This window comes from Argentina silus (genome assembly GCF_951799395.1).
Source record: "Argentina silus genome assembly, chromosome: 2".
Classification (NCBI taxonomy): domain Eukaryota; kingdom Metazoa; phylum Chordata; class Actinopteri; order Argentiniformes; family Argentinidae; genus Argentina; species Argentina silus.
The window spans coordinates 14,336,847-14,362,143 of NC_139656.1; the positions used below are offsets into that span (position 1 = coordinate 14,336,847).

Consider the following 25,297-nt stretch of genomic DNA (forward strand, 5'->3'; position numbering starts at 1 on the left):
TAGATGGACGATGAGGCCTCATTGTTGCCACGGAAACTTCAGTCAGCTCTTGAGCAAGCTCTGGAGCAGAGGAATGACATCATTAACCCGGACTCTGACAGCGAGTCTGACGAAGGTGAACAAGGGACAGATCATAATTCCTTGACTAAAGCAGATCCATGTGTTAATTCGAACAACAGAAAGTCCCAACCCCTGTGAACAAGAACATGTACAGCACTGTCAGTGAGCAGTATACACTGGCAGAGAGAGCTTTTCTGCAGAGAGATGAGAACTTAAAGGGTTGGTTTGGAATTCTTGAACCATATCTATGTATTCTACTTACCAGCAGTGCTGTGGATTGATGGGTACTATTTTGGAATTAGTAATGATATTAAAAATCGAATTAGATTAGATGGACTGCTGCAGCTTTATTATTAGTTGTAAGTGTCATGTGGAGTTTATTTGGGTGGTTTTTGGACAGACTGAACTTGTAGTCCTAGTCTACTTGCCCTTGGCAAACAAACAGTCAAATACAGCCAGACCAATCAGCGTACTCTGCAGTAAATAACTATGGGGGTGGTTCAGTGGCTCAGGTGGTTTTCTGATTGTTTAAAGGTTGATCCAGTTGCTTTTGTGCCACAACCCTAGACTGCACCTGATTCTCAAAAACAGGCTAATTTAAAACAATAAAAGTTCTGCTGTAGTACAAGTTCATCCATTGCTTCTGTGAAGATACAATTTAGGAACATGTATACATTAAAAGTATTTGACAGTTTTGGTGTTGAAACAACCTCTGTAATGCCATGTTAGTCACCCACCCCTTCTATCACTACAGAATCCAACTCCTTGAACAGTCTGGTGTCAGAGGCCTTTATTCGGTTCTTCCTTGAGACCATCGGCCACTACTCCATGTTTCTCACCCAGAACGAGCGTGGAGAGCGAATATTCCAGCGTGAGGCCTTCCGCAAGTCTGTGGCCTCTAAGAGCATCCGCCGCTTCCTGGGTGTCTTCATGGAGTCCCAGATGTTTGCAGGGTTCATCCAAGACCGGGAGCTACGGAAGTGCAGGGCCAAAGGTAGAGTATATCTACCCTATAGGATCGACCATCACTGTCCACCACCCTGTAGTAGGACACTCTATAATGACCCTGACCACTTGCTAATGAAAGATACCTATTTGAGGGTGTCCATTTAATATGCAGTCCTATTGTAGTTCATGATTACATCCCTGAAGTGATTTGTTCAAATCTGAGCTGGCACTGACCTCTAGTGGAGAAAGGTTGTAGCCAGGTATTCAGTGCAGTGTCACAGAGAGGGCTTGACTTATTACTTTACAATGAAATATATTTCATGTTGTTTTAAATCTTTCGTTGTGTTTGTTTCAGGACTCTTTGAACAGAGGGTGGAGCTGTACCTGGAGGAGTTACCAGACACAGAACAAAGTGGAGTAAACAAGTTTCTGAAAGGGCTGGGTGAGTTACAATACAGTATGTGCTGAAATGATACAGTATGTAGGTAGACACCCCTTGTCTACCACGGGTACAAAACCCGCATGTACTGTATCTTATATATAAACCCCCTATATGGCATTACTGTATGTTTTACATTTATTACATGATGTGAATGGTTCCTAATCACATTTTGTTTCCTTTTTCAGGAAGTAAAATGAAGTTTCTTCACAAAAAGAACTGAGGAAATGTGCTACTGTACTTAACCAAATTCCAGAGCATTAAACCTTGTTGGGCAACCTAGTGCTGAAGACCTGATACATCCAAAAACCCTGTATTTTATTTAATTACTCACTTGTTTGTCTGTCTTTTAATGACAGTCAATGAAATTTTGAAACGTTTGTACATATTTCACTGTAAACTGGCTGTGATACCCTCCAATGTAGCTTGATTGTTAGGTGTCTGGTACCTTGTATATGAGGCTAGTTACAGTAGTAGGACGGTACAGAGTGAATGTGCCTTTTATTTCTGAGTAACCACTGACGTTAAAGTGTGCTTGTGAGGAATTGGATCAGACTGAGTGAGTGAGTGCGAGCTAATGTGAGGTGGATGTACAATTGCTATGTTTGGTTTTTGTATTTGACATCAGCATTGTCCATTCCCTCTGCTGACTGGTAAGAGCTGTAGACTCTACACAGCAGTTAGGGAGGACTTGTACATGCATTAACATATGAAGTAAATGATTGTAAATGTTTAAACATACATTGCTTTGTAAAATTCAATAATTAAACAAACAAAATACTTCAAATTACTGAATTCCTTCACTTTACAGAGGTTATAGTCACCACACACCATACAGTTCAGGGATATTACAATAATAATAATAATAATAATAATAATAATAATAATAATAATAATAATAATAATAATAATAATAATAATTATTATTATTATTATTATTATTATTTATATGTTTTTATGTTTTATATTAGTCTCTGAAAGATTAGGACACCACAACTACCTTGGCGTGTCATCATCACATGGAGGGAGGGTTATAGTCACCCTCAAGCTTTCTACTATAGTTGAGCCAGGTCAGCTCAATCAACAATGACCACAACTTTAGGTTAATGGTAGGGTAGAAGACAGTGACCTGTGAGGTGCTGTATGTACACAGAGAGTGCATTACATATCTTAAAGAACCCAGGACAGACTTGAGTGCTGCAAACAACAGTAAGAGTCAAGAGAGCTAATAACAGCATGTGACAACCACTGGAGTGATGTGTGAGGACATAATTAGGTTACCAGCAGCATGTGGCAGGCTATGGGTGCCTTTTGGGATTCCAGCCCACCAGCCACACACTTGGATTGCTGAGGGGAAACCTGTCATTGAGCTGTCAGAATTTAGACCAAGTGATTTTATACAGTTTGGCATTAATGTACTGTAACGGAAATGGCTGAAATATTTCACGTTTAAAATGGAATAACATGCATATCTTGCGTCTATGAATGCATAGTATTTGGTGCCTTGTTGATAAAGGCTGTAACATTATATCGCAAATAGGCTTACATAATAATAATAATAATAATAATCAACTTTATTTGTATAGCACCTTTCATATATAAAATGCAGCTCAAAGTGCTTTACATTTGAAGCATTAAAACAAGAACAAATAAATATGGCAAGAACAAATACAATAGCATAGATGCAAATAATATAAAACAAATTAGTAGAAATAAATTTAATACAATAAATAGAATAAAAACTTGTTTAGGGGATAAAGCACAAGCTAAAAATAGGTTAGCTAAAAGCCTTCCAGTAAAGGTACAGTACCAGTCAAAAGTTTGGACACACCTTGCCAAGAGTGTGCAAAGCTGTCATCAAAGCAAAAGGTGGCTACTTTGAAGAATCTAAAATATAAAACATATTCTGGTTTGTTTAACACTTTTTTGTTTACTACATAATTCCGTATGTGTTCCTTCATAGTTGTGATGTCTTCAATATTAATCTACAATGTAGAAAATAATGAAAATAAAGAAAAACCATTGAATGAGAAGGTGTGTCCAAACTTTTGACTGGTACTGTATGTTTTAAGCTCTTTTTTAAAAATGTACCACAGAGCCTGCCTGTTCGATATACATGGGCAGGGCGTTCCACAATTTTGGTGCATAATACATAAAAGCAGCTTCCCCGCTTTGTTTGTAGAGTACTCTGGGCACAATTAAAAAACCAGCATTGGAGGATCTAAGGGCTTTTTGTGGTTGATAGGATATTAAAAAGTCAGAGATGTATGAAGGTGCTTTGCCATTAAGAGCTTTGTAGGTAATTTAAAGGACCTTAAAATCAATTCTAAAAGTAACAGGGAGCCAGTGCAGTTCAGCTAAAACAGGAGTGATGTGCTCTCTCTTCTTGGTCTTAGTTAAAAGTCTAGCGGCAGAATTCTGTATGAGTTCCAATTTCTTTATAGACGTTTTTGGGAGACCAGTAAATAGTGCATTGCAGTAGTCTAACCTACTAGTGATAAAAGCATGAATTAGTTTCTCAGCATCCTGTTGTGTTAAAAATGGCCGTACTTTGGCAACGTTTCTCAGGTGGAAGAAAGCTGTCTGGGTCACTTCACTAATATGGGGTTTAAAACTTAAATCTGAATCTAAAATGACACCTAGACTTTTAACTTGCGATTCGGTCTGGTGAGCCAGGCTCCCGAGCTTACTAAAAAAGGTGTCTCTCTTTGACTTTGGTCCAAGTAAAAGTATTTTATGTTTTATCCTTATTCAGCTTTAAAAAGTTGTCACTCATCCACTAATTTATGGAGGTCAAACAGGCGGTCAGGGAGCAAAGGCTGTCTGGGTTTGTTGCCTCAGAAATGTATAGTTGGGTATCATCTGCGTAGCTGTGGAAATTAACATTATGTTGACTAATGATGTTACCTAATGTAAGCATATACAGGGAAAATAGCAAGGGACCAAGACAGCTCCCTTGGGCTACACCGAAAGGTAAGTCATGTTTTACAGACACATGATCTAGACTAACATAAACTTCTCTCCCAGTAATGTAGGTTTGAAACCAGTTTAAAACACTGTCAGAGAGACCAACCCACTTCTCAAGGCGATGAATTAAAATGTTATGATCAATGGTGTTGAATGCTGCTGGATTGACACTTGGTTTGATCATTTACTATTTTGACTAAGGCTGTTTCTGTGCTGTGATTGGATCTAAAACCTGATTGGAATTTCTCTAGGATACTGTTTTCATTAAGGAAGGTATTAAGCTGATTAAAAAACACTTTTTCAAGTACTTTGCTCATTAGATAGGTTAGATATAGGCCTGTAATTACTAAGGTTAGTATTATCTAGATTAGACTTTTTAAGTTGAGGTTTCACTACAGCAGTCTTAAAGGCAGTAGGAAATATACTTGTTTCCAATAAGGTATTAATTATCTTAAGAATAGAGGGAGCCAAACTATCATATACATTCTTGAGGAATTTACTAGGGACTGGATCCAGAGCACATGTTGAGGAGCTGGTCTGAGTTACAATTTTGCTGAGTTCAGATTGTGTAATATTGCTAAAGCATCTAAAATTCGGGGGGCTGTTTTTGGGTGTGTCACCAAACTTATTAGCTGTATTAGCAATGCCGCCGTTATAGAGGTGACTTTGTCTTTAAAGAAGCTTGCAAATTCTTCAAAGCATTTCAAAGCAGATGCTTGACTGAGTGTGTCGAAGGGGGTTGGATTTAGTAATTTTTTTAGAGAAGTGGGTGCTTCTCTCACTTCGAACAGTTTTATTATAAGTAGCAATTTTTTTCTTTTAGAATGGCATGGCGAGCCTGTAGCTTAGTTTTCCTCCATGTTCTTTCAGCTTTCCTACAGGATCTTTTTAGGTCAACAACATATTTGTTCATCCAGTGCATCACTTTGCTACCTTTTTTAGTCTTTACAGGAGCTACTCTGTCAAGCATGACACCCAGTTTACTGTTGAAGGCATCTGCCATTTTGTTAATAGAATGTTTAAAAATATTTGGATTGGGGGGCTCAAGTGGTGTAGCACACTAAGGCGCATACCATATCATCGTAATATATACTCAATTGGGGAGAAATCACCAAAGCTGACCCTAGTACAACTATATTTGTTTGAGAAGATAGTGGCAATTCCACCCCCTTGTTTAGCCTTGAGTGGAAGAAATTATAATTTGGGGGACAGGTCTCAACAAGGACAGCCACACTGTCCGAGGTGAGCCAGGTTTCAACAGGAAGTCTAAACAGGAAGTCTAATTGCTTTTCAGAGATAAAATCATTGATTGTAAAGGTCTTAGTAGCGAGAGTTCCTACATTCAGTAGAACCATCTTAGTTAAAGATATGTCTGGTTGTAGGGGAATATACCAAGCTACAGTTAAAATATTAGTTGGGTTTCTAAAATTACAATTTTGTCTGGAGCCTTTGCTTTTCACTGTACATTGGGTAGAAATCAAAGTCGGGATAGGTCTTGGAGATGGAGTCTCTGCATTAGAACTACAGGCATATGTCATGATATTACATGAAACAGTCAGATCTGAGGTAGTGATGCCTGAAGTTACCCTGTAGAAAATACTACCAGATCCATTTACACGAACTGTGTTATTAGAATCGAGACCTGGGGAGTATGGATCAGCGGTACTTTCTACAGCATGTCAATGCCTGAGGGAGGAGGCCATGTTGTCAGAGACCAATCCGGCTCCTCTTCGGTTTCCAGAACAGGTCAAAGTTGTTGACAAAGGGGACCCCTAAGGAGGCACAGTAACCTTGTAGCCAGGTGTGAAGGGAGAACAGTCTGGACCATCTCACAGCACCCCTCTAGTGGGTAGGGAGGGGCCCAGGGATGACGATCCGTTTTCCAGTGTTCAGCAGGGTGGTTAAAAGAGCTTTAAAATCTGCTTTTAATTCCTCATCATAGCCCAATAGACCTTATGAGCTTGTCACTGACTATGCAGCTGACTGATCAGGAAGACAGTACTCGTGCACCAACACAGCAGAGGATGACAAGTTGAGACTTCTTGGGACCAACAATACTATGCTTGTTCAGTTCTATGTTAAGAAATATCTGGGTGATGTACTCCTACGCAGACAAGAAGACAAGACCACCATGTGTCAATAGTAGGATAGATGTGCCAATAACATTTGTAAAAATATACTGTATGCAGCTCAAAGTGCATGATTGATTTGCCTTATGTTAGAGTTGGATTCTGCATTATAGAGCAGAGAATAGGCTGTTTGTCAGAAGGTTGAAGAGAGAGAGGGCTTGGTAGTATTCAGATAGAATTTAGACAATTCTCGAAGAGACAACCATAGGCTACAGTAGACTACCGATGCAGATTTGTTACTGCTTTGGGGAGAGCGATTATGGCAAGTCTCACGATTAAATACGAGATTTTGGACCTCCGAAGTATTTGAGCTGGACCAAAGAGCGACATCCGATGGAGAGAGAGCACTGATGCTCAGGTCAAGGTAAAGAACTGTTTGGTCATACGTACTTGACATAATTGGCAGCCGTCCACTATCGCACGATATATTTAGGCTACATTTGCACAGCTAGTATAGTCAGATACAGACTAATTCACATTCACAATAATGTATCCCTGTTTTAGACTATGTTTTGCACACAGTAGCAGTGCGCACTGAAAGCAATGTTGTCACATTAGACCCGATAGTTGCTGAGAATGATGTCTAAACGCATTGCCAAAGCGAAAGTTAATTCATATGAGGTACAGGTATGGTGTGATCGATGCTGTTTTGTATCTTATAACAATGTACTACATCTATCAAGCTGAAACTGTTTTTTGGGCGTAATCATCAAACGCACTTAGGTGCGGCTCTAGAGTATTGTAGCCTATCAATAAATGCGCACGCTCCACATGATATGTCGTATTTATCATATTTTAGCTATACCACATACACAGTCGGATAAGAATGTAGGTCACATGCATTTTGAATGACATTTTGATTGCTATCTTTATGTAGCACAAATGTGCAGTCCAATTTTATAGTCAGTGATTCATCTGCCTCTTGTCATTCATGATGAAATGTAGTCTCGGTCCAATTTATTGTAATGTTCTACACGTTTCATAACTCAGGTCCTAAAATTAGAAACATTTTCTAATTTTCAGCTTCCATAGATACATGCTTTATGATCTGTAATTACCTGATGATTTCACGAGGCATAGCCTACAGTATTTTTCCAGCTCATAAAAAAGTTGTATGAATGCATTAATATATGTTTTCTTATTTATTTCAATTTGATTGCCTAATGATGGCACTATGGATTTACCTATAACCTGTATGACATCAGGATTTCTGATTTCACAGCCTTATGGGTCGCAATTTAGAACACATTTGGTAGCGATAGAACAAAGTAAGAGAGAAACGCCTTGAAATTCGGATATACAGTATTTAGGACTTTATACAGTATTTTGGTTTTATTACAGTATTCATATCTCAGTATTGATATTGTTTAGCATACAGTCTCTCATAGCTGTTAGTGCCCGCCTGGAACCCAGACAAGCAGGGAGAGTGTGTTTGGTCTTATTTAACCCAGACAAGCAGAGAGAGTGTGTTTGGTCTTATTTAACCCAGACAAGCAGAGAGAGTGTGTTTGGTCTTATTTAACCCAGACAAGCAGAGAGAGTGTGTTTGGTCTTATTTAAGCCAGACAAGCAGGGAGAGTGTGTTTGGTCTTATTTTGGCATGATTAGAGAGGATGAGGACCCTGAGTGCACTGGGAGGTGTTATTGAAACACAGGGATGTGTAGCACTGCTATAAAGCTGTTACGACAGGCAGGGAGTGGATCTTACTTCTCACAGGAAACACACATTAGCCACTCTTAGAGAACCCCCTCTTATTATCTCACATTAGATCCACTCAATACGTAGAAGATACACTATGATTATGGGTCATAATGTAAAACACACACAACAAACATAAGCAGATAATATGGAGTGGACTCACAATATGTGTGATTTCGAGTGAAGGACCATACGAGTACCTTCAGTGATGAGATTGCTGGAATCATGATTTAAATTATGCATATCTTTTATAATTTTTTTATATGCTGTTATAATTAATTCAATAAGGATCAAATGCATCCCAAGACACATTCAAGGGAAGCCTATTGTAGATATGTTTCTCCTGTGAATGGAGTTAAATACTGTGTAAGTTGTGAGTATGGCTAGTGAGAAAAAGTGATGAATATTAAATGGCGAACAGATAGATAATTGAACATATGTCTGACACTGCAGTGGAAGATAATCCTGCTTTGTGCAAATGTAAAGGTCTTTCACAAGAGCTCCTGTCACCTCTGTGTTAATGGATGTTACATAGGTGGGCTTTCAGGGGAGAAATCACCACGGAAGATTCTATTATTGTGACATCTCTAGAGATGCCATGCTCTCAGGCTGCATTTTATCTTATCCAGTGCCAGCCTCACTTAGCAGGCCAGGAAAGCTGTCCCTCACTGAGGTACGTGCTGAAGAAGAAGCCTTTTTGGTTTAAAAGCTATGGGGGGGGGGGGGGGGGGGGGGTTAAAATGCAAGAGAGCTGAGTGAACAAGAGGCGGGGTGCACAAGGTTTGACTAATTGTGTTTTAAAGTGGGTCTTTGAGCACACAATGGGGAATGGGATGGTTTTGAGCTCCCCTGTGAAGCGCCCGAGGATGAGAAAGTTGTCAGATTTGTAGGTCAGGCTGCAGGGGTTGTTGTTAGGCAGACTCGTAGCAGCAGAAGACTAAGTAGTTTGATCTTGGTTTTTGCATGGCAATGGTGGCTTTGTGGGTTTAGATTATATTGCTTTTTGGTTAATAAACTACTCTCTGCCAGCAAGGATAGGAAATCTCATATCACCATCCTATAGAATCTAATTTTGCAGACACTACAGTATGTCAAGAGCTTAGCAATGAAGCTAGTTTTGTTTCCTTTCCCATGTGTACCATTTCTTCTCCTCTGAAATGCTGTGATAAGATCTTAATTGATTTCATGGTTTTAGAGGGAGGAGCAGGAGAGTATCCTAGTCCCATCTGGTGCTCAGCAGAGCTTGACCCGTTTTTTGGAGTGCTACGCGAGCATACGTGGCTCCATAGGGACCTGTCCCATCCTTGTTGTGCTGATACAGGGATGTGGAAGGAGGGCACAGGCAGCACCGCCCCCCCCCGCCCCCCGCCCCCCACACACACACCCCCACAGCCCAACACAGAACAGCTCAGCCCAACCCAGCTCAGCCTGGCATACCCCAGCCTAACCTAGCCCAGCCCAGCCCAGCCCAGCCCAGCCCAGCCCAGCCCAGCCCAGCCCAGCCCAGCCCAGCCCAACACAGCCCAGCCCAGCCCCAACACAGCACAGCTTACAATTCCCTCCAACATTGTAGGTCATTCGGCCTCTCCTTCCATTTTGGGAAGGGCTTCCGGGGATATTTCGCCCTAGAAAAAAAATAATTATCGTATCTCCCTAATTCCCAATTATTATGCACAGGCTTATTTAAGAAAAAGGATTAGCCTCTGTTTTTTTCTTCTTCTGTGTGTGTAGAGAGACTAGAGGATGAATCTGAATGTGACACTCATCTCCTGCCTTGCTGTTTCTGTGAGAAGTCGTACACATGGATGAACCTGGGGAGGAGAGGAGAGGAAAGAGCACAGCGTGCTTGTCATGTGAAGCCTTCTCCTCTGGGGCCACCTCTCGGTGCATCGCACGCTGCTTCCTGCCCTAGCCTAGCCTGCTGCAGGTAGAAGCCTGAGTGTTTCTGCTGCTACTGCTACTGCTGTGAGCCCAGCGTCAGCCTGTGCCGTAGCTGTCCTCTCCTCCCTCCCACAGAGAGAGAGAGCAGCCCTGCTGGGTACCAGCTCCAACACTCACCAGAGGACAGCGTTCTCCCTGGCAGCACTGACATGGAGAAGGTAAGGCTGTTCTATCTCTGTTCTGTTAACGCTTCTCTCTCATCGGCTGGCAGAGCAGGGATTAGCCTAACTGTTTTGTTTCAGCAACGCATTTTATGCTCTAGTGTTGTTCTTGTGAGTGATTCAGCTAATTGCGGAAACATAGCTACTGTACATGCATGGTGTTATTATTAACTGTCTTAGCCTGAGGGTATTCACACTCAGCCCTTTGATGTGGCTTAGTTTATTTCTAAGTAAGTGAGTATAGCAAAATACACTATTCAAATAACTGTGTGGGGTTGACACTTTTTGTCATATGATGATGATGATCAAAGGTGAAATTACATATTGTGCCATTAGCATGACTTTTATTGTTCCATATCTTGTTGCAGTGAATGTTGCAGTTCTCAAAAGGAATTTCAGAAATATTTGAACATATTTCAAAACTATAATAGTTTCTGTCTTCAACCTGCATGGACTGAATTATATGTGAGCAGATATTGCGTGTTTAGTTTTAACTCAATTTGAGGAGCTTTATCAGATGCATGTGATGTGACAATCTCTGGGAATAGCACAGCGTGTGTGAGCATCAACACAAATAACAGCTCTGAGAAGTGTGATTTAGCCCAAAGTACAACAAGGTAACACAAATGTTTTTGACATATGTCATCCCCTCTTTATATCAGATGGCCTTGGTCTGTGGGTGTGTGTTTGTGTGTATATATTAGTGTGTGTGTGTGTGTGTGTACATATGATATGCATACATATGATAATTGTCTTCTGTCTGTGTGTGTCTTGCAGCATTGCTCAGAGTGCCTGGAGCCCAGGCTAGCCCAGAGCCTGTGCACATTCTGCAACAAGTGGCTGTGCTACCAGTGCACAGAGATACACCAGCACCTGAAAGCCTCCTCCCAGTGCCCCTCAGACCTGCAGCAGAAGCCCAGGCCCACCATCCAGTGTCCTGATCTGCACCAGAGGGCCTCCAGCTCCCTGCCCCCACCCGAACCAGGCAAGCACCACTCTCTCCCAGGTGCTCTCTCCCTGCCTCTCCTCTCAGCATGTGGGTGTGGCTGGCAGCCAGGTTGGGTGGAGCTGGGCATTGTTTCCCCTTTGTCATCATCCTGTTTGGGTTTCTTTGTTTCTCCTTCTCCCATGTTTGTTTGTTAATCAAGTCTCAGTAGGAATGAATGTAATGAATTATGCATGTCTGTAATGATTGTTGGTAATGGGTCCTTCAGATGCCTGTGTTTTTATTACGCTTCCTTTTATCGTATGGCCCAGTTTCAGAGAGTGGTGCTTAAACGCTGAAATGATGCTAGTTTTTATTTCTTAGCAACAGTATGATTTATTAGTCATGGGTGCCTGAAAGTAATGCATTTCATACAGTCTTTGTTTCTGCTTTTGGATTCTTACCGAGCTCTGTAAAAGGCAAAGTCATTACTTGTTGATCATATTGTCATCTGTAAGTGTTGCTGTGTTAGTATTTTGTTTTTGTGTGATCGTGAGAACAGCAGAGTGAAAGCAGTGTGGGTAAAAAATAGCAGCCCTGCTTACAGGATGTGGTCACTTGGCTCTGTGCACTGGGGCTGTGTTCAGCAATGTAATGTACAGCAGAGACTGACATGGAGCTAAGTGCAAAAGGCCAGCGCTTATTGGTGTAATGTGTCCAGTAGAGAGCAGTATTGGCTGCGTTCAGCATCTAGCTGTGTCCTGCAAGGGTTTGAGTAGGGTTCTGTGGGCCTGTGTGCAGCAGTTTGTTATGCAACCTGTGTTGATTAGTTTGATGTGGAGTTGGGTTGAGTTCTTTACCAGTTGGATCTGTTTAATGGTGTGTATCAGGGCCAGTTGTGTGTGTGTAGGGCTGGTGTGCAGCAATGTGTCATAATTGTGGTCTCTGTTTCGTGCTTTCACAATGCGACCTCAACCTGTTTCCTGCTCTCTTCATTGTACATATACTGTACGTGTGAACTGTTTGCATACTTTCAGAGTACAGAATTAAGATCAACTTGTCTAGTCATCTCTGAGAGTCCTGACTCATAACAGTGCGTTGCTTTCTCAAAGTGCATATTTCATACTGCAGAGGGAAAATAAACTCTAGAATTAGTATTAGTAAACATGATGTATTATTGTGATCACAACTCAATTAGAGGCTTCTGTCACTTTTGGTCCTTTGTGTACGTAAACATACTGTAATAAGACATGGTAATTAGCTTGGTCTGAGAAACTGATTACCTTAGTCATGAAGACTAATACAGTATGCACTGCTGCATAATAATCAAATTCCCAACTATTTATACAAATCATTTACATAGAGTAGGAACACTCATTACATGGCAAATCAATGACTAATGCTGCATTTATTTTTTTTAAACATGGCCGTTTATGCATGCACACATGAAAGCAATTTGTTTCCCTAGCAGCATTGGTTAATGTCTGTATCCTGTGGCACTACGGTTTTGTTTGGTTCTTCAAAAGCATTCCAAGTTCGGCTGGTAATCTAGATAGGCATTATTGGTCTTTCATTGCTCACAAGTGCTGATCAAAGATCTGTTCTGCCTGCCCCACTTCCATCTGTTTATCCCTGCTAAAAATGTTACATTAGTAAGCCCAAAAATATTTTTTACAGGATTTAAAAGGATGCTCACATCCAAAAATAGCGATGAAAGATTATAATACTATGTGAGTAAAAACAGAAAACATGAATCACTATTTTGTGTCTTTATTGGTTGATCAAACACAAACAAAAAAGTAAACACAATACATACTGTTGATGCCATGAGTATGAATTGTGTTCTGGCTTGCTTGATGTATCTTTGAGTCTTTCCCTGTTTGATATACCGCACCAATACCACACTTTTGGCTGTGAGTTTGATTAGCAAGTTTAGTCTCTGTGCTAATGCTCAGTATCTTCCAACTCCCTCCCTCCTGTTCTCCCTCTCTCTCCCCCTCTCTGTCCGTTAGGCCCTGGCTCGTGTGTCCGCTCCCTCCTCATGTGCCACTCTCATAGACAGGAGCCCTTGGAGCTGTTCTGTGAGTCCTGCGACCTTCTGTGCTGCAGCAGCTGTCACCTGTCCGCCCACAAGAACCACAGGTCAGTCCTCAGACACAGCACAAGGGCATTGCAGTGACACGCTAACCGCAGGTTAAAACCTCCTTTTGAAGGAAAGCACACTTATAATGCATGGTGTCTTCTGCATATCATTGGCTAGCCTAATTTGAATTCAGTACATACAGTATATTGTCCTACTGTGCCGTAGTTACAAGCCTGCTTTTAATTGTGGGGTATATTTGAAGTACTTTTATTAATACAGTAGGGTATGTTGGAAGTATACATTATGTTATTCAAACAGTAGGGTGTTTGAAGTATAGTATACAGTGTGTTTGAAGTGTAAAGTCTTGAGCTTGTCTACTGTATATCTGACAAACTATAATGGCTGTTTGTCCTCAGGCTAGTTCATGTTGGGAAGGCCCTGCAGGACCAGCAGTGGCTGTTTGAGAGTCTGATGGCTCAGGTGGAGGAAAAGAGGTCTGCCGTGGAGAACACAGCCAAACAGATAGAGGACAGGTGGGTGGAGGGTGTAGATCACACACACACACGTGTAGAAAGATTAAACAATTATACTGCATACACTGATGTCATAAAGCAAGCATAATACAAACAACTGGTGATTGGGAGACTTAGTAGAATAAACCAGAGCAATGATGATCATGATTATGTGTATCATTCATCTAGAAGATCATATACAATGCGCGCCCCAACTTTGAGGAAAAGACCTCTCTAACAATTGTAAAGGGTCCAGATGTAACAAAACAGTTATCCATCAAAATCTCTCGTTTTGATTTCCCTGTTAGTAATCAGAATGTCATTTGCTCTCTGTCTCCTCTCTCCTCTTTCCCAGGCTGCATGGTGTAAAGATCACGCAGAGGAAGGCAGAGAACCAGATTAAAATGGCAAAGATGATTATGATGAACGAGCTGAACAAACGGGCCAACCTATTAATAGAGCAACTGGAGGTAATGACTTTCGCTCTCTCTCTCTCTCTTTCTCTCTCTCTCCCTCCCTCTTCCAGGGTTATTCATCTTCCAGTGTCCAGCTGACCGTGAGTGTTCATGCTCCCAGTCAGGGAGCAAGCCCAACATGATCTAATCAGCCGTGAAAGGCTCACGATGGAGATGGCAATAATGATCTGTCAAAAGAGCTCAGACCTGGATTTGAGGAATGAAATCTGTGGGGGGAAAAGGAGCCATTGATTTGCCTTGTCTCTGTCCGTCTGTGACTCTCCCTGCCAGCAATTACACATTATATGACCATATGCATGTGTCTTCTCTTCCCTGCATATATAGAAGATCTCGGAGGACTTCCAGCGGTGTCTGGAGGACCGGCTGCAGGGGGCGATTGAGCTGTGCAACCAGCTGGACCACGTGCAGAGCTTTGTCGCCTGGGCAACGGCCCACCACAGGAGGAGCCCGTTGCTCTTCAGCAGGGAGCTGGTAGGCTGGGGGGCGGGGGGAGGTGTTTATGTGGGGTCAGGCACTGGACCATTTTGTTGCTATTTCCTTTGTGAAGCACTCATCTAGATGATCAGGCTGACTTTGGCTATACTTCTCCTGTGTCAGATTTCCCTCCAGATGCAGCGCCTGCTTGAACCCCCACACCTCTCAGACTCCTGGGCTCCTATCAAGATCAAGTTCAACTGGGATGCCAGCTACTGGACCAAGCAGATCTCAACTTTAGGTATCTTACGGCTTGTGTGACTTGGCTGAAATTAAACACAACAGAATTTCACTATAACTTATTTTATGTATGTTATCATGTGAAGTGTTGCATTTAATGCTCTCCTAAGCCCTGGGTCTTAAACTATAAGTGTGTGCTCCTCTAGGTCAGGTGACAGTTGAGGGAGGAAACCGTCCCTATTCTGAGGGCGTGGCCTGCCCCAGCATCCTGCGACCCCAGCCTATCACCTGCATGGCCCTGCCCTCTGTGTGTCATGGGGGGAGGGAGCAGGGATGTACCTTCCAGGCGTGCTGCCAGCCCCAGATGTGCTGTCTCCACTGCATCCCCACCCAGCCAGCCCTGCAGCTGGACAAAACCCAGCGGGACCCCAGGCCCTACTCTGCCAGGTTCTCCCAGTCCACCCTCAGCTCCCCCAGCCCCCCCTCCATGCACCAGGGGCAGCTGCTGAGGTGCTGGGCCCCTGACACTAGCCCTGAAACTCTCCCTGCCATGGTGCCCTCCTCCATGCAGTGTCCCCAGCTACCAGCACCTGCCCCCACTACGGAGCCAGTCCAGCTCAGCTCCAGCAGTGAAGCCCCAGGACAGCCCCTACATGCCCTGCCCCAGCCTCCACCCCAACCCTCCCTGCCCCAGTCCCAACCCCAGCAGTACCAGATGGAGCAGCCCCCTGACAGTCATGCCCAGCCAGGTCCAGATGGGAGCCGGGTGGGCCAGGGCCAGCAGCAGCAGGCCAGCAAAGCTCCACAGCCTGCCGGGCAGACAGCTGTGGACAGAGAGGTGATGACAGAAGACATCCAAGAGAAGAGCAGGGAACAGACACACAGGGAGCAGACACACGGACATGCAGCGGTGGACAGACAAATCGTAACAGAGAGGACCCAGCAGGGGATGAGGGAGCAGACACCTGCCCAGCAACAGCAGCCTCTGGCCCCCTCAATGGCAGAGCTGAGAGTGGGGCAACAGGAGGGGGGCACCAGGGCCACACATCTATCCAGAGACTACAGAGATAGCAGGGTGAGTCAGGGAGCTGACGAGTGTCTGCTTTCACACTCAATTATCATCCATCATCCATTCTTATCTCATTGCTGTGGAGATATTTTGATCCATATCATCTTTCTGAAACTGCACTGTAGCGGTTCTTGATTTGTGGTAGAACAGTTACAGTTCATCAACCCTCCTGGGTTTTGATGAGTTCCCCCATGCATTGACCACTAACAAGAGAGTTGTGTACAGTACGTCTTACTGCTTATCGGTCCTCCTAAATCCATTTTGATGCGTGCACGCACACACACACACACACACACACACACACACACACACACACACACACACACACACACACACACACACACACACACACACACACACTCAGAACTCAGAGGTGACAAAGACATAGACAAACACACACACACACACACACACACACACACACACACATACACACACACACACACACACACACACACACACACACTCAGAACTCAGAGGTGACAAAGACATAGACAAACACACACACACACACACACACACACACACACACACACACACACACACACACATTTCAAGATCAAAGCACATTTCATGGCAAGGAGGGAGCATTGCAGTGTTGCAACTCCTAAGCCCAAGCAGATAGACAGTAGTATTTCCTGTCTCATTACTAATCTGCATACTCCGGATATTGAAGGAAAGCTGGCAATAACTCTGTTTACGCCAAAATGATCAGTCACAGTGGTTGACAGCTGGTCTAAAGACAGATGGTGGAACCGAAACCTGAGTAGCTTCCATATGAAGGACTGAAAAAGAAAGCCACACGAACACAATCAAAGCCCAATCTACTCTGAATAAAGAATACCTTTAGCGTAGCATTGCAGTAAAGCTAAAAAAAGAGACAACACTGTTTATTATTAGCACGCTTGATGTCAGGGTTTGAGGAACCGAATGATCACCAATCAAAAACTCTTCCTGGTGCGTGATCACAACAACTGTGACAAATGCTTTCTGCATTGCCAAGTAACAGTGACTGAAAGTGTAGAAAGAAAGCGCTTGGGCGCAGCCACATATGTACTTAACCTGGTATTAATGAGACACCCAGGGAATTGTGGGATCTGGCAGGTTGATTTCAGCTCTGGGTAGATACCGCTCTCGGTTGTACAGTATATACCCTGTCTTCTGTCTTTTTCCCTCCCTCCTCTGTTAGAGAGAGAGATTATAGTTATTTTCTCCACATTCACACTCCTCCACACCTCTCCTTAGGGCCACCGATCAGGTAAGTGTTTTAATCGCCTGGTAATTATGCGCACATGCTCAGTGTCAGCTGTCCTAAATCTGTATGGTGTGATTGTGTGGCGCACTAGGAAAAAGGAGGGAGAAAATGGGGGCCGAAGTAGGGAGGGAGGGAGGGAGGGAGGGACGTAGAGGTGAGAGGAAGAGGAAGAGGGAGTGGTGCTGAAATGCACAGGCCCCTGTCTCTTTGTCAGGCGTGTGGCAGCATTAGCAAGTGATACAGTTGCTAGGGGCTTTTTGGAAAACTTCTTGCCTTAGTGAAACTATGACAAGTGAAAAAAGGCGCAGGAGGAGGAGGGAGAGAGAAAGAGAGAGAGAGAATGAGAGAGAGCCTAATCTGTGATGTGCTAATACTTATTCAAAGGAGCCCACCGCACCCCTGATGGTGGATTTACATACGATAATTGGTGTTGTAACTAAGCCTTTCATTATCAGGAGAATAACGGTGTTGTGTGACATTGTGTGGGCCGCATCTCTCAATGGAAGGAATGAGCTTTGTAGCGATTGTGTTGTTTTGGATCAGACTGGGCACACAGAATGGATTCTAAAGTGCCGTCCTTAGCACTTGTGTGTGATACTCAAGGTTGTTGATCTACCATATAGACCACACACCTCCCACTCCTGTCTCTCTGTTGCTATGGCATGAATAGATGCACCAGTGTTGTAACTGTACTGGGTGATGCTCAGCTCTGGCATGATGTGGAGATGTTTCCTTTTCTGTCTGTGTGTGCTGACAGAGATCCACTTCACTGGAGATGTCTGTGACGGCCCATGGCTCTGGTGGTGGTGGTGATGTACAGTCTCAGAGCAGGCCCTCAGTGTGTGGTAGGAAGAGCCGCTCCCAGAGCATCCCAGCAGAACTGGCAGCCCCCTCATCTACCGCAGACAGGCCCACGGGGGCCGCCCACGCCCACGGCCTAGCAACAGCAACAGCAACAGCAACAGCAACACCAACACCAACAGCAACAGCAACAGCAACAGCAACAGCAGTAGCCGGGGACCAGGGACACGTGGTAGACCAGGTACTGTAAGGGGTGGACGTTGGGGTGGAGGAACAGAGACCTGCTAATAAGGAGACTGTAGCTGTTAATGAATGGTTGACATATAAACAACCATCCCCCTTTGAACATTCTATTATTTACCTGTCAATTGAAATAAGCGTTTTTTCCGCGGGACCATTACAATGTACTATTAGGGCCATACATTATTCTCTATACAGGGACATAATTATATTGCAAATGTAAATCTATTACAGTTTGCCAGGTGAAACAGTCTTTTACAGTGTGGCCTCATAAGTTTTAGATGATATTTGATAGGAATACATACCAATGCAGTAGAGAGGTTTGGCTCACAAACCAAACACCTTGGTCTTGTTACAGGACTCACAGAGAGTAAAACATTTTACCTAAAGCAGAACCGATACAGCATTAAGAGGTGTTTGTTTGCTTTTATTGAGAACAAATCTGACACAGCTGCCAGTGTTGTTTGAAAGCACTGGTTGATGATGGATTTATCCTTTAAACCCTTTCTTTAACTATATTCCAAAACTATTACCTTTTTTGGATTAATACATTTTTCTTTTTTTTTTGGCAACAAAGCTTTTTGTTATACAGTTGTTATATCTTGCATGTCAAATATAATAGATTTTTGTACTTGATATGATTATTGTATACAGTATTTGCTGTGTATGTCTGCCATTGGTGGCAATGTACATTTGGTGTTGCATTTCCTATGGTTCTATGTTGTTGATAAGTATTTTCTCCCTCAGTATTGTCGTGTGGACCTCAGTCGAAGGAGGGTGTCAGACGGGGTGATTGGCTCTGTAGTCAGTGAGACCTCGTCAGCCACTCCCCCCTCTAGAGGGCAGCCTGCCCTGCACTTCTCACCTCTGACCTACAAGACCGAGCCAGGTACTCGACTACCTCACAACAAAATAACTTATATATACCATCTTCTTTTTATGTAGCAAACACAGCCTACTCATCTCATTACAACATGAACATAAACATGTACATGTAAATATTGTAAATACTGTCCAATTTCTGTTTTCTTATAAAAATGCGGCTGAATTAAATTAATTAAGTTACTAAATGTTTTACTCTTTATTAGATAGTGTTTATGCATATGCAAATGAAGAGACTGGGTATGAGGTGAAAGAAAAATACAGGATATCAAGAAAAGGTCAGGACAGCAGGTACAGTACATTTATATTAATCACACAAACTGTCTAAAGAGTGAAGCACTGTAGACGTCATACAAATGAAATGTCCTCTTCACACTAGTGATAAAGAGGTTCAGAAGGACCCTGGAAGTTCTAAGGTTCCTGTGGTGTGTCTGGAGAGGCTGAAGATCCTTGTGTCCCGTCTTCCACCACACGGGCGGCGCCAGAGCGACCCCCTACCAGCCAGCAGAGTGGAGAGGAATGGAACAATCCCACAGCGGGGGGATTGGAGGGACACGATGACAGAGGTACTGTAGGCTTCACTGAAGCATTTTGACTGAACAAAATATGGCTATCAATTATCTCAGTGAGAGAACTAAAGAAAGAAATGCACTCTCTACTTCGAGCTGCTATGATTGCAATATATCGGACATTAGATTTACTTATTTGGTAACAATTATAATTTTGTTGGGAAAGCTTTTTTATTTCCAGAACACATAAAACAACTTTGTTAAAGGGACACTTCGCCATTTCTTTTTACCTCACAGTCGTTGTATAGGCTTCTAAATGTGTTCTGTAGATCAAAAGCTAGGTATCACTAGTTTGAGGATTTTACGCTGAGTGACGTATTTGGGGGTAATCACCTGGTTTTGAAAACTAGAAGGAGCTTTAGGGAGGAATGAGCTTACCGTTCCTGAATTAGCTACTGCCTGGTTTGTTTACATCCATAAGCACTGAACTACCACATTCATCTATCACTTGTGTTTACTTCCATAAGCACCGAACTACCACATTCATCTATCAGTTGTGTTTACTAACGTGCATCTTAGCTTAGACAGACATCTGCACCTCCGTGGCTGTGGCCGTTGTAGAATCATCATCATTTCAACATTGTACTTACACTACGATGTTTGTATGTAATCACAGTCTAGCGGTATCGGTTATTACACTATTTGGGATAGCTGTACTGTTATCTATTGCTAGGGAGAAAGAGTTTTGACATTGATCAAGCAGACTCTGGCCAATCATACAGTATAACCACTTGTGTAATAACTGATACTGCTATACTGTAAATACATAGCAGTTACATAGTAGTTACTCTTATCAGTATGTAGTTATATACATTTAAGGGCAACTTAATGTGAAGTGTTGCCACTTATTTAATCTCCACAAATATTAGGTCAGAACTACACTGTAAAAAATATTGTGCTTGCTCTACTATTTGCATCAGCTTTTTAACATCAACAAATCTGAGTTTTATGTATGATATACTTAGTTTTTAGTGTAAAACCAACTTCATTTGATCAGTTCCAGAGTTGTTATTGTATTGTATTGTCCAGAACTGTACTTGTAAGTTTGATTTACTTATTTCTTCTGATTTTTCTTACTTAAAAAACTGATGCAAATAGTTGCCTCAATTTTCTTTTGTAAATATTACTCTATTACAGGGTTCAATATGGAACCCAAAAGGGTTCTTCTAAGGGTGCCCTTAGATCCAACCACCCTAACAAAACACTTCCATGAATATAAGCTCAGAAGTAATACAGTTATAATCAAACAAGAACCAATAGCACAGGTACATTAGTTAGTGAGATAATGCAACAGAAAGAGCAGAAATTCACAATTACCCACAATGCCCTTGAAACAGAAGGGAGCCCATTTGCATGGGGCTAGGGAATTGTGGGTGTGAATTTCTGTTCTTTGTGGTGCATTATCTCATTAACCAATGTACTGTGATGTTGGTTCTTATTTGATTTTAACTGTATTACATCTGCGCTCATGTTCATGTGTTTTGTTGGGGTGGTATTTTTTGATATGACAGAACTCGGTACAGGTCATAAGAGTTTCAGTTAAGTAAATGTATAAATGTAAGTAAATGTAACATAAAATGTATTAGTAGATGCATGTACTCAAACAAATAATATAATGCAGCTGGCTATGCGTTCAATATTTATTTCTGAATATGTTTGTGAAACAAATTAGAATTAAGGACCGTACTAGAAATATTAATGTAAAGATAGAAACTTAAATTTTCTTTGTCAAAATCATAGATTTTTGGGAGTAATCTTTACTAAGCCCATGAGTAATTGTTTACAGTGTAAATAACATTTTCTAACTTTTACTGTGTCTACAGGGAATATCCAAAAGAGCGGAGACCACAAAGGCTCATCTGTCACTCAGAACACCACCATACTCAGGGAGACATACCAGTGAATCTCTCTCACCTCCAGCTATCAGTGAGTTCCCTGAGCATGGGAACAGTCTGTGTAAAGACCTATCTCTTCCTGCTCCATCTACTGATCCAGGACCTACATCTCAACCTTGGTCTGCTCCTGATCTTGACACTGACTCAGATCCCAAGTCAGTCTCAGAGAATGACCCTGATTCTGACCCTGACCCAGAGCCTGAAGCACACCTACATGACCCAGAGTCTGATCCAAAACCATTACAGTCTCACCCACCATCAGAGTACTCATCAGAGGCTGATCCGGAGTCAATGGCTGACGAAGAATCAGAGCCGGCTGCGGAGTCAGAGCCTAGTCTAGAATCAGAGGCAGCTGGGGAATCAGAGGCAGCTGGGGAATTTGAGGCAGGTGTAGAGTCAGAGAATGGTGAAGAGCTGGATGCTGATGGAGAATTTGAGGCCAATGCAGAATCAGATCTCCAGCCTGACTCAGATCCTGGTTTTCAATCCGAACCACGTCCTGAATCAGATTCAGATTTGGAATCGGAGCAGCCCCTGGAATCACAGAGCTCTGGGGAATCTGGACCAGATCTTGAGTCCGAACCAGAGTTAACACCTGATCCAGTCTCTGTAGGTCTTGACCCAGGGTTGGAGTCCCCAGCCCAGAGAAGCCTGTCTGCAGGCACCTCGACCCAGAGAGGCCTGCCCCAGAGGCAGTGGGAGGGTGCCCAGGAGGCCCAACCTGGAGCGGAGGAGACTATTGAGGTGGAGAGTGAGGACTTCTGTGCTGTGTGTCTGATTGGAGGGGAACTACTGTGCTGTGACCGCTGTCCTAAAGTCTTCCACCTGTCCTGTCATGTGCCCTCTCTCCTCAGCTTCCCCACGTAAGTCCTCTCTCACTGCCATCAGCCCCAGAAATCTGCTCCACTACTGCTCTGTGGTTGGGGGTAACACGTCTCTCTCTGTCTCTTCTCTCTCTCCACTCTGTCTCCTCTCTGTATTCAGGGGTGACTGGGTATGTACACTCTGCAGGGATGTCCAACAGCCAGAGGTGGAGTATGACTGTGAAAATGAGAGACTGTCTGGAGAATGCACTGGGAAGGCTGGGTTTCATGGGCTGTCTCCATGTGACCAGAGAGTAAGTGTTATTTTAGCTGATCATCAGAACTTCTATCAGTCTCAGTTTACAGTGGACACTGGATACAACACAGTAATGACTAGTTAGTATTGAGGTATGGACTGTTGCATTGTCTACTGATTGATTCATCATGGTGATCAATTATCGTTGTGTTGTCCTCTCTCTATAGAAATGTGAGAAGCTGACTCTGTTCATCTTCAGCAACATCCTAAGTGCTCCCTTCCATGAGCCGGTCAGTCCACTGGTGAGTCAACTCCATCTACTTACTCTCCACTTTGATGCCAGCAGCGCTCTTAAATTCCATACATTTATCATTAACTTGTATTGCCCACAGACAAACAGCTTGGAGAGACCAATGATCTTGTTTCATAAAGTTATCCTGTTTTTTTAAACTCAGGCTCGCCATTACTACCAGATAATCAAGAGGCCCATGGACTTGGCTGTGATCAGGGCCAAGCTCAACAAGAGGAGCACTCGTCACTACTATGCACCTGAGGAGTTTGTGACTGACGTCTCCCTCATGTTCAGGAACTGTGCTAAGTTCAATTATGTAAGTGAGGGATTTGTATTTTAGAAGGAATAATATGGAATAGTCAAATCAAGTCTCCCTCAAATGTAACCATGGAGGTCATGAGTGGTGTAAATTGAGTTGATTAGTATTTAATGTTCCTCCTCTCTTCTCCAGCCGGACTCTGAAGTAGCCCAGGCAGGCCGGAGCCTGGAGGAGTTCTTCAGCTCTAAGCTGATGGAGGTGTTCCCTGACAAGGCCTTCCCAGCGGCTGAGGAAGACTCTGATAGTGATGAGTATGACGAGGTGTACCGCGCAGCCGAGGGCTTCCCCTGGCCAGAAAGGAGGGAGCAGTGCCACAGGAAGAGGAAGAGGAGGCACTCTCTCAACTGGAGGAAACATCATCTCTAACCAGCTTATCACACACTTCGTATATAAAAGTATGACATAGCATTGCACTGGACATTTCTATCTGAGAGAGGAAGGAGTTTTTATTGCGGATTGTACCGTATGTATTCACGTTTTGAGACATTTACTTGTTTCTTCATTACAAAGGTATTTTACCATTATTCTGGTCTTTCAAAAGTAATGTTATTGCTTAAGTATATAGTCTGACATGATTTTTTAAAAACTTTATACTTATTATGCCTTTAACTGAATGATTTTTTTGGTTTAAATTAATTTGTAGATTCTACATAAAACTTCCATTATATCTAGCATTTGGGAAGTATAAAGTCAGTATTGGTAAATATCAAGCATATTTATGTGAAACTATATGATATTATTTTATATATTTATATTGCTAATTTGTAGTCGCTAAACGATTGCAGGCAATTGCTATATAGTATGCATATTATCTATGTTAATATATTTGTCTTTTTATGAATAGAATATTTTGTCTGTCCTAATTCTGCATTTGAAGTTATATTGTTTATGTACAGGCTCCCTTTTTACGGTAATGATTTGAATGACCGACAGAGGGAGCTTTATCTCCAGTAGTATTCACTGAGCACCATGGACATGGTGAAGTTCATATTGGGGGGGGGGGGGATTTAAATAATTTAACGGGAACAATGTAATTGTTTGAAATGACAACATCGCAGGAATTTTGCACGGTTAGACCTATGCGTTAGATTTACATTTATGAAATCCAAATGAAATTATATTTTGTTATAGGCAAAGAGTTATCAGCCTTTTGGGAGTGGGTGGTGTTTGATTCAGCATGGATAAGTAAAAATGCCATTGCTACCATGTAGAGCTGAAGAAGTGAATAGAGAAGGAGACACTTATTTTAGAATGCTAACTGCCATACTACTTGTACTTTCTGCATTTACTATGTAGAATATGAATAATAGTATTTCATTTATGTAAAATTCCCTCTGTATTAAGATAGAGGTGGCTGGACTTTTAGAAGACTTTTGCTGCACAATTATTACTATGTACTCTTTGATCAAAGCTGAGTTGATGTTTGAAGTTAAACAAATAAAATCAATTATTTCTTGACTCAAGAATAATTTAATTTATTTCCTGTAGTATTACATTTTTCAGTTTTGATTGCAAGGTTTTAATTATGAAAAATCTCTGGTTACCTTTCTTATATTGAATTATGCATTCTACTTCTCATATTGGTAATACTTGCAGAGAAAAATGCAGTACTCATCTCGTCTCTGTTATTACTAAAGTCATGGAGTTTTGGTTACAATAAATGTCTATCTTTAACTGACAAAAGCATGTTTCATATCAACTCAGTCTTGTCATGTAGTATCTAAATACTGTGTAATAAGCTTTAAGGTATGCTGAGTACTTTCTGGAGTTGGAGTTTGGAGCTGTGCCAGAATGAGATTGTTGATTAGTTACAGTGTCAGTCAGTCTCCCGCCTCTTCCATATGGGTGGGAATGCTGTTGCCTTGATAAGATGCAGACATGTAGCTGGAGCATCAGTGGGTATTAGAGCAGAAGACTTCCTC

General features: G+C 42.4%; 2 protein-coding genes across 3 annotated transcripts in view; both read left to right on the top strand.

Moving 5' to 3' along the window:
* Positions 1-2,253, top strand: part of dennd2b (DENN domain containing 2B) — a 46,337-nt gene extending 44,084 nt beyond the window's left edge. For both annotated transcript variants that reach the window (XM_083693104.1, XM_083693103.1), the window contains exons 17-20: positions 4-115; positions 815-1,054; positions 1,364-1,450; positions 1,636-2,253. In XM_083693104.1, coding sequence (XP_083549230.1) covers positions 4-115; positions 815-1,054; positions 1,364-1,450; positions 1,636-1,670 — 474 coding nt within the window. In that variant the 3' untranslated portion in view covers positions 1,671-2,253. The remainder of the gene's footprint in view (positions 1-3; positions 116-814; positions 1,055-1,363; positions 1,451-1,635) is intronic.
* Positions 2,254-10,332: 8,079 nt separating this feature from the next.
* On the top strand, positions 10,333-24,833 carry trim66 (tripartite motif containing 66; the record flags this gene model as incomplete). Its single annotated transcript, XM_083665168.1, has 17 exons — positions 10,333-10,341; positions 11,122-11,329; positions 13,282-13,411; positions 13,769-13,885; positions 14,220-14,334; positions 14,665-14,811; positions 14,938-15,055; positions 15,201-16,069; positions 18,076-18,360; positions 19,107-19,248; positions 19,448-19,532; positions 19,621-19,807; positions 21,634-22,568; positions 22,690-22,822; positions 22,992-23,066; positions 23,220-23,372; positions 23,508-24,833. The coding sequence occupies 17 exons, from the start codon at positions 10,333-10,335 to the stop codon at positions 23,739-23,741; spliced, it is 3,942 nt and encodes a 1,313-aa protein (XP_083521294.1). The 3' UTR covers positions 23,742-24,833.
* Positions 24,834-25,297: the final 464 nt, after the last annotated feature.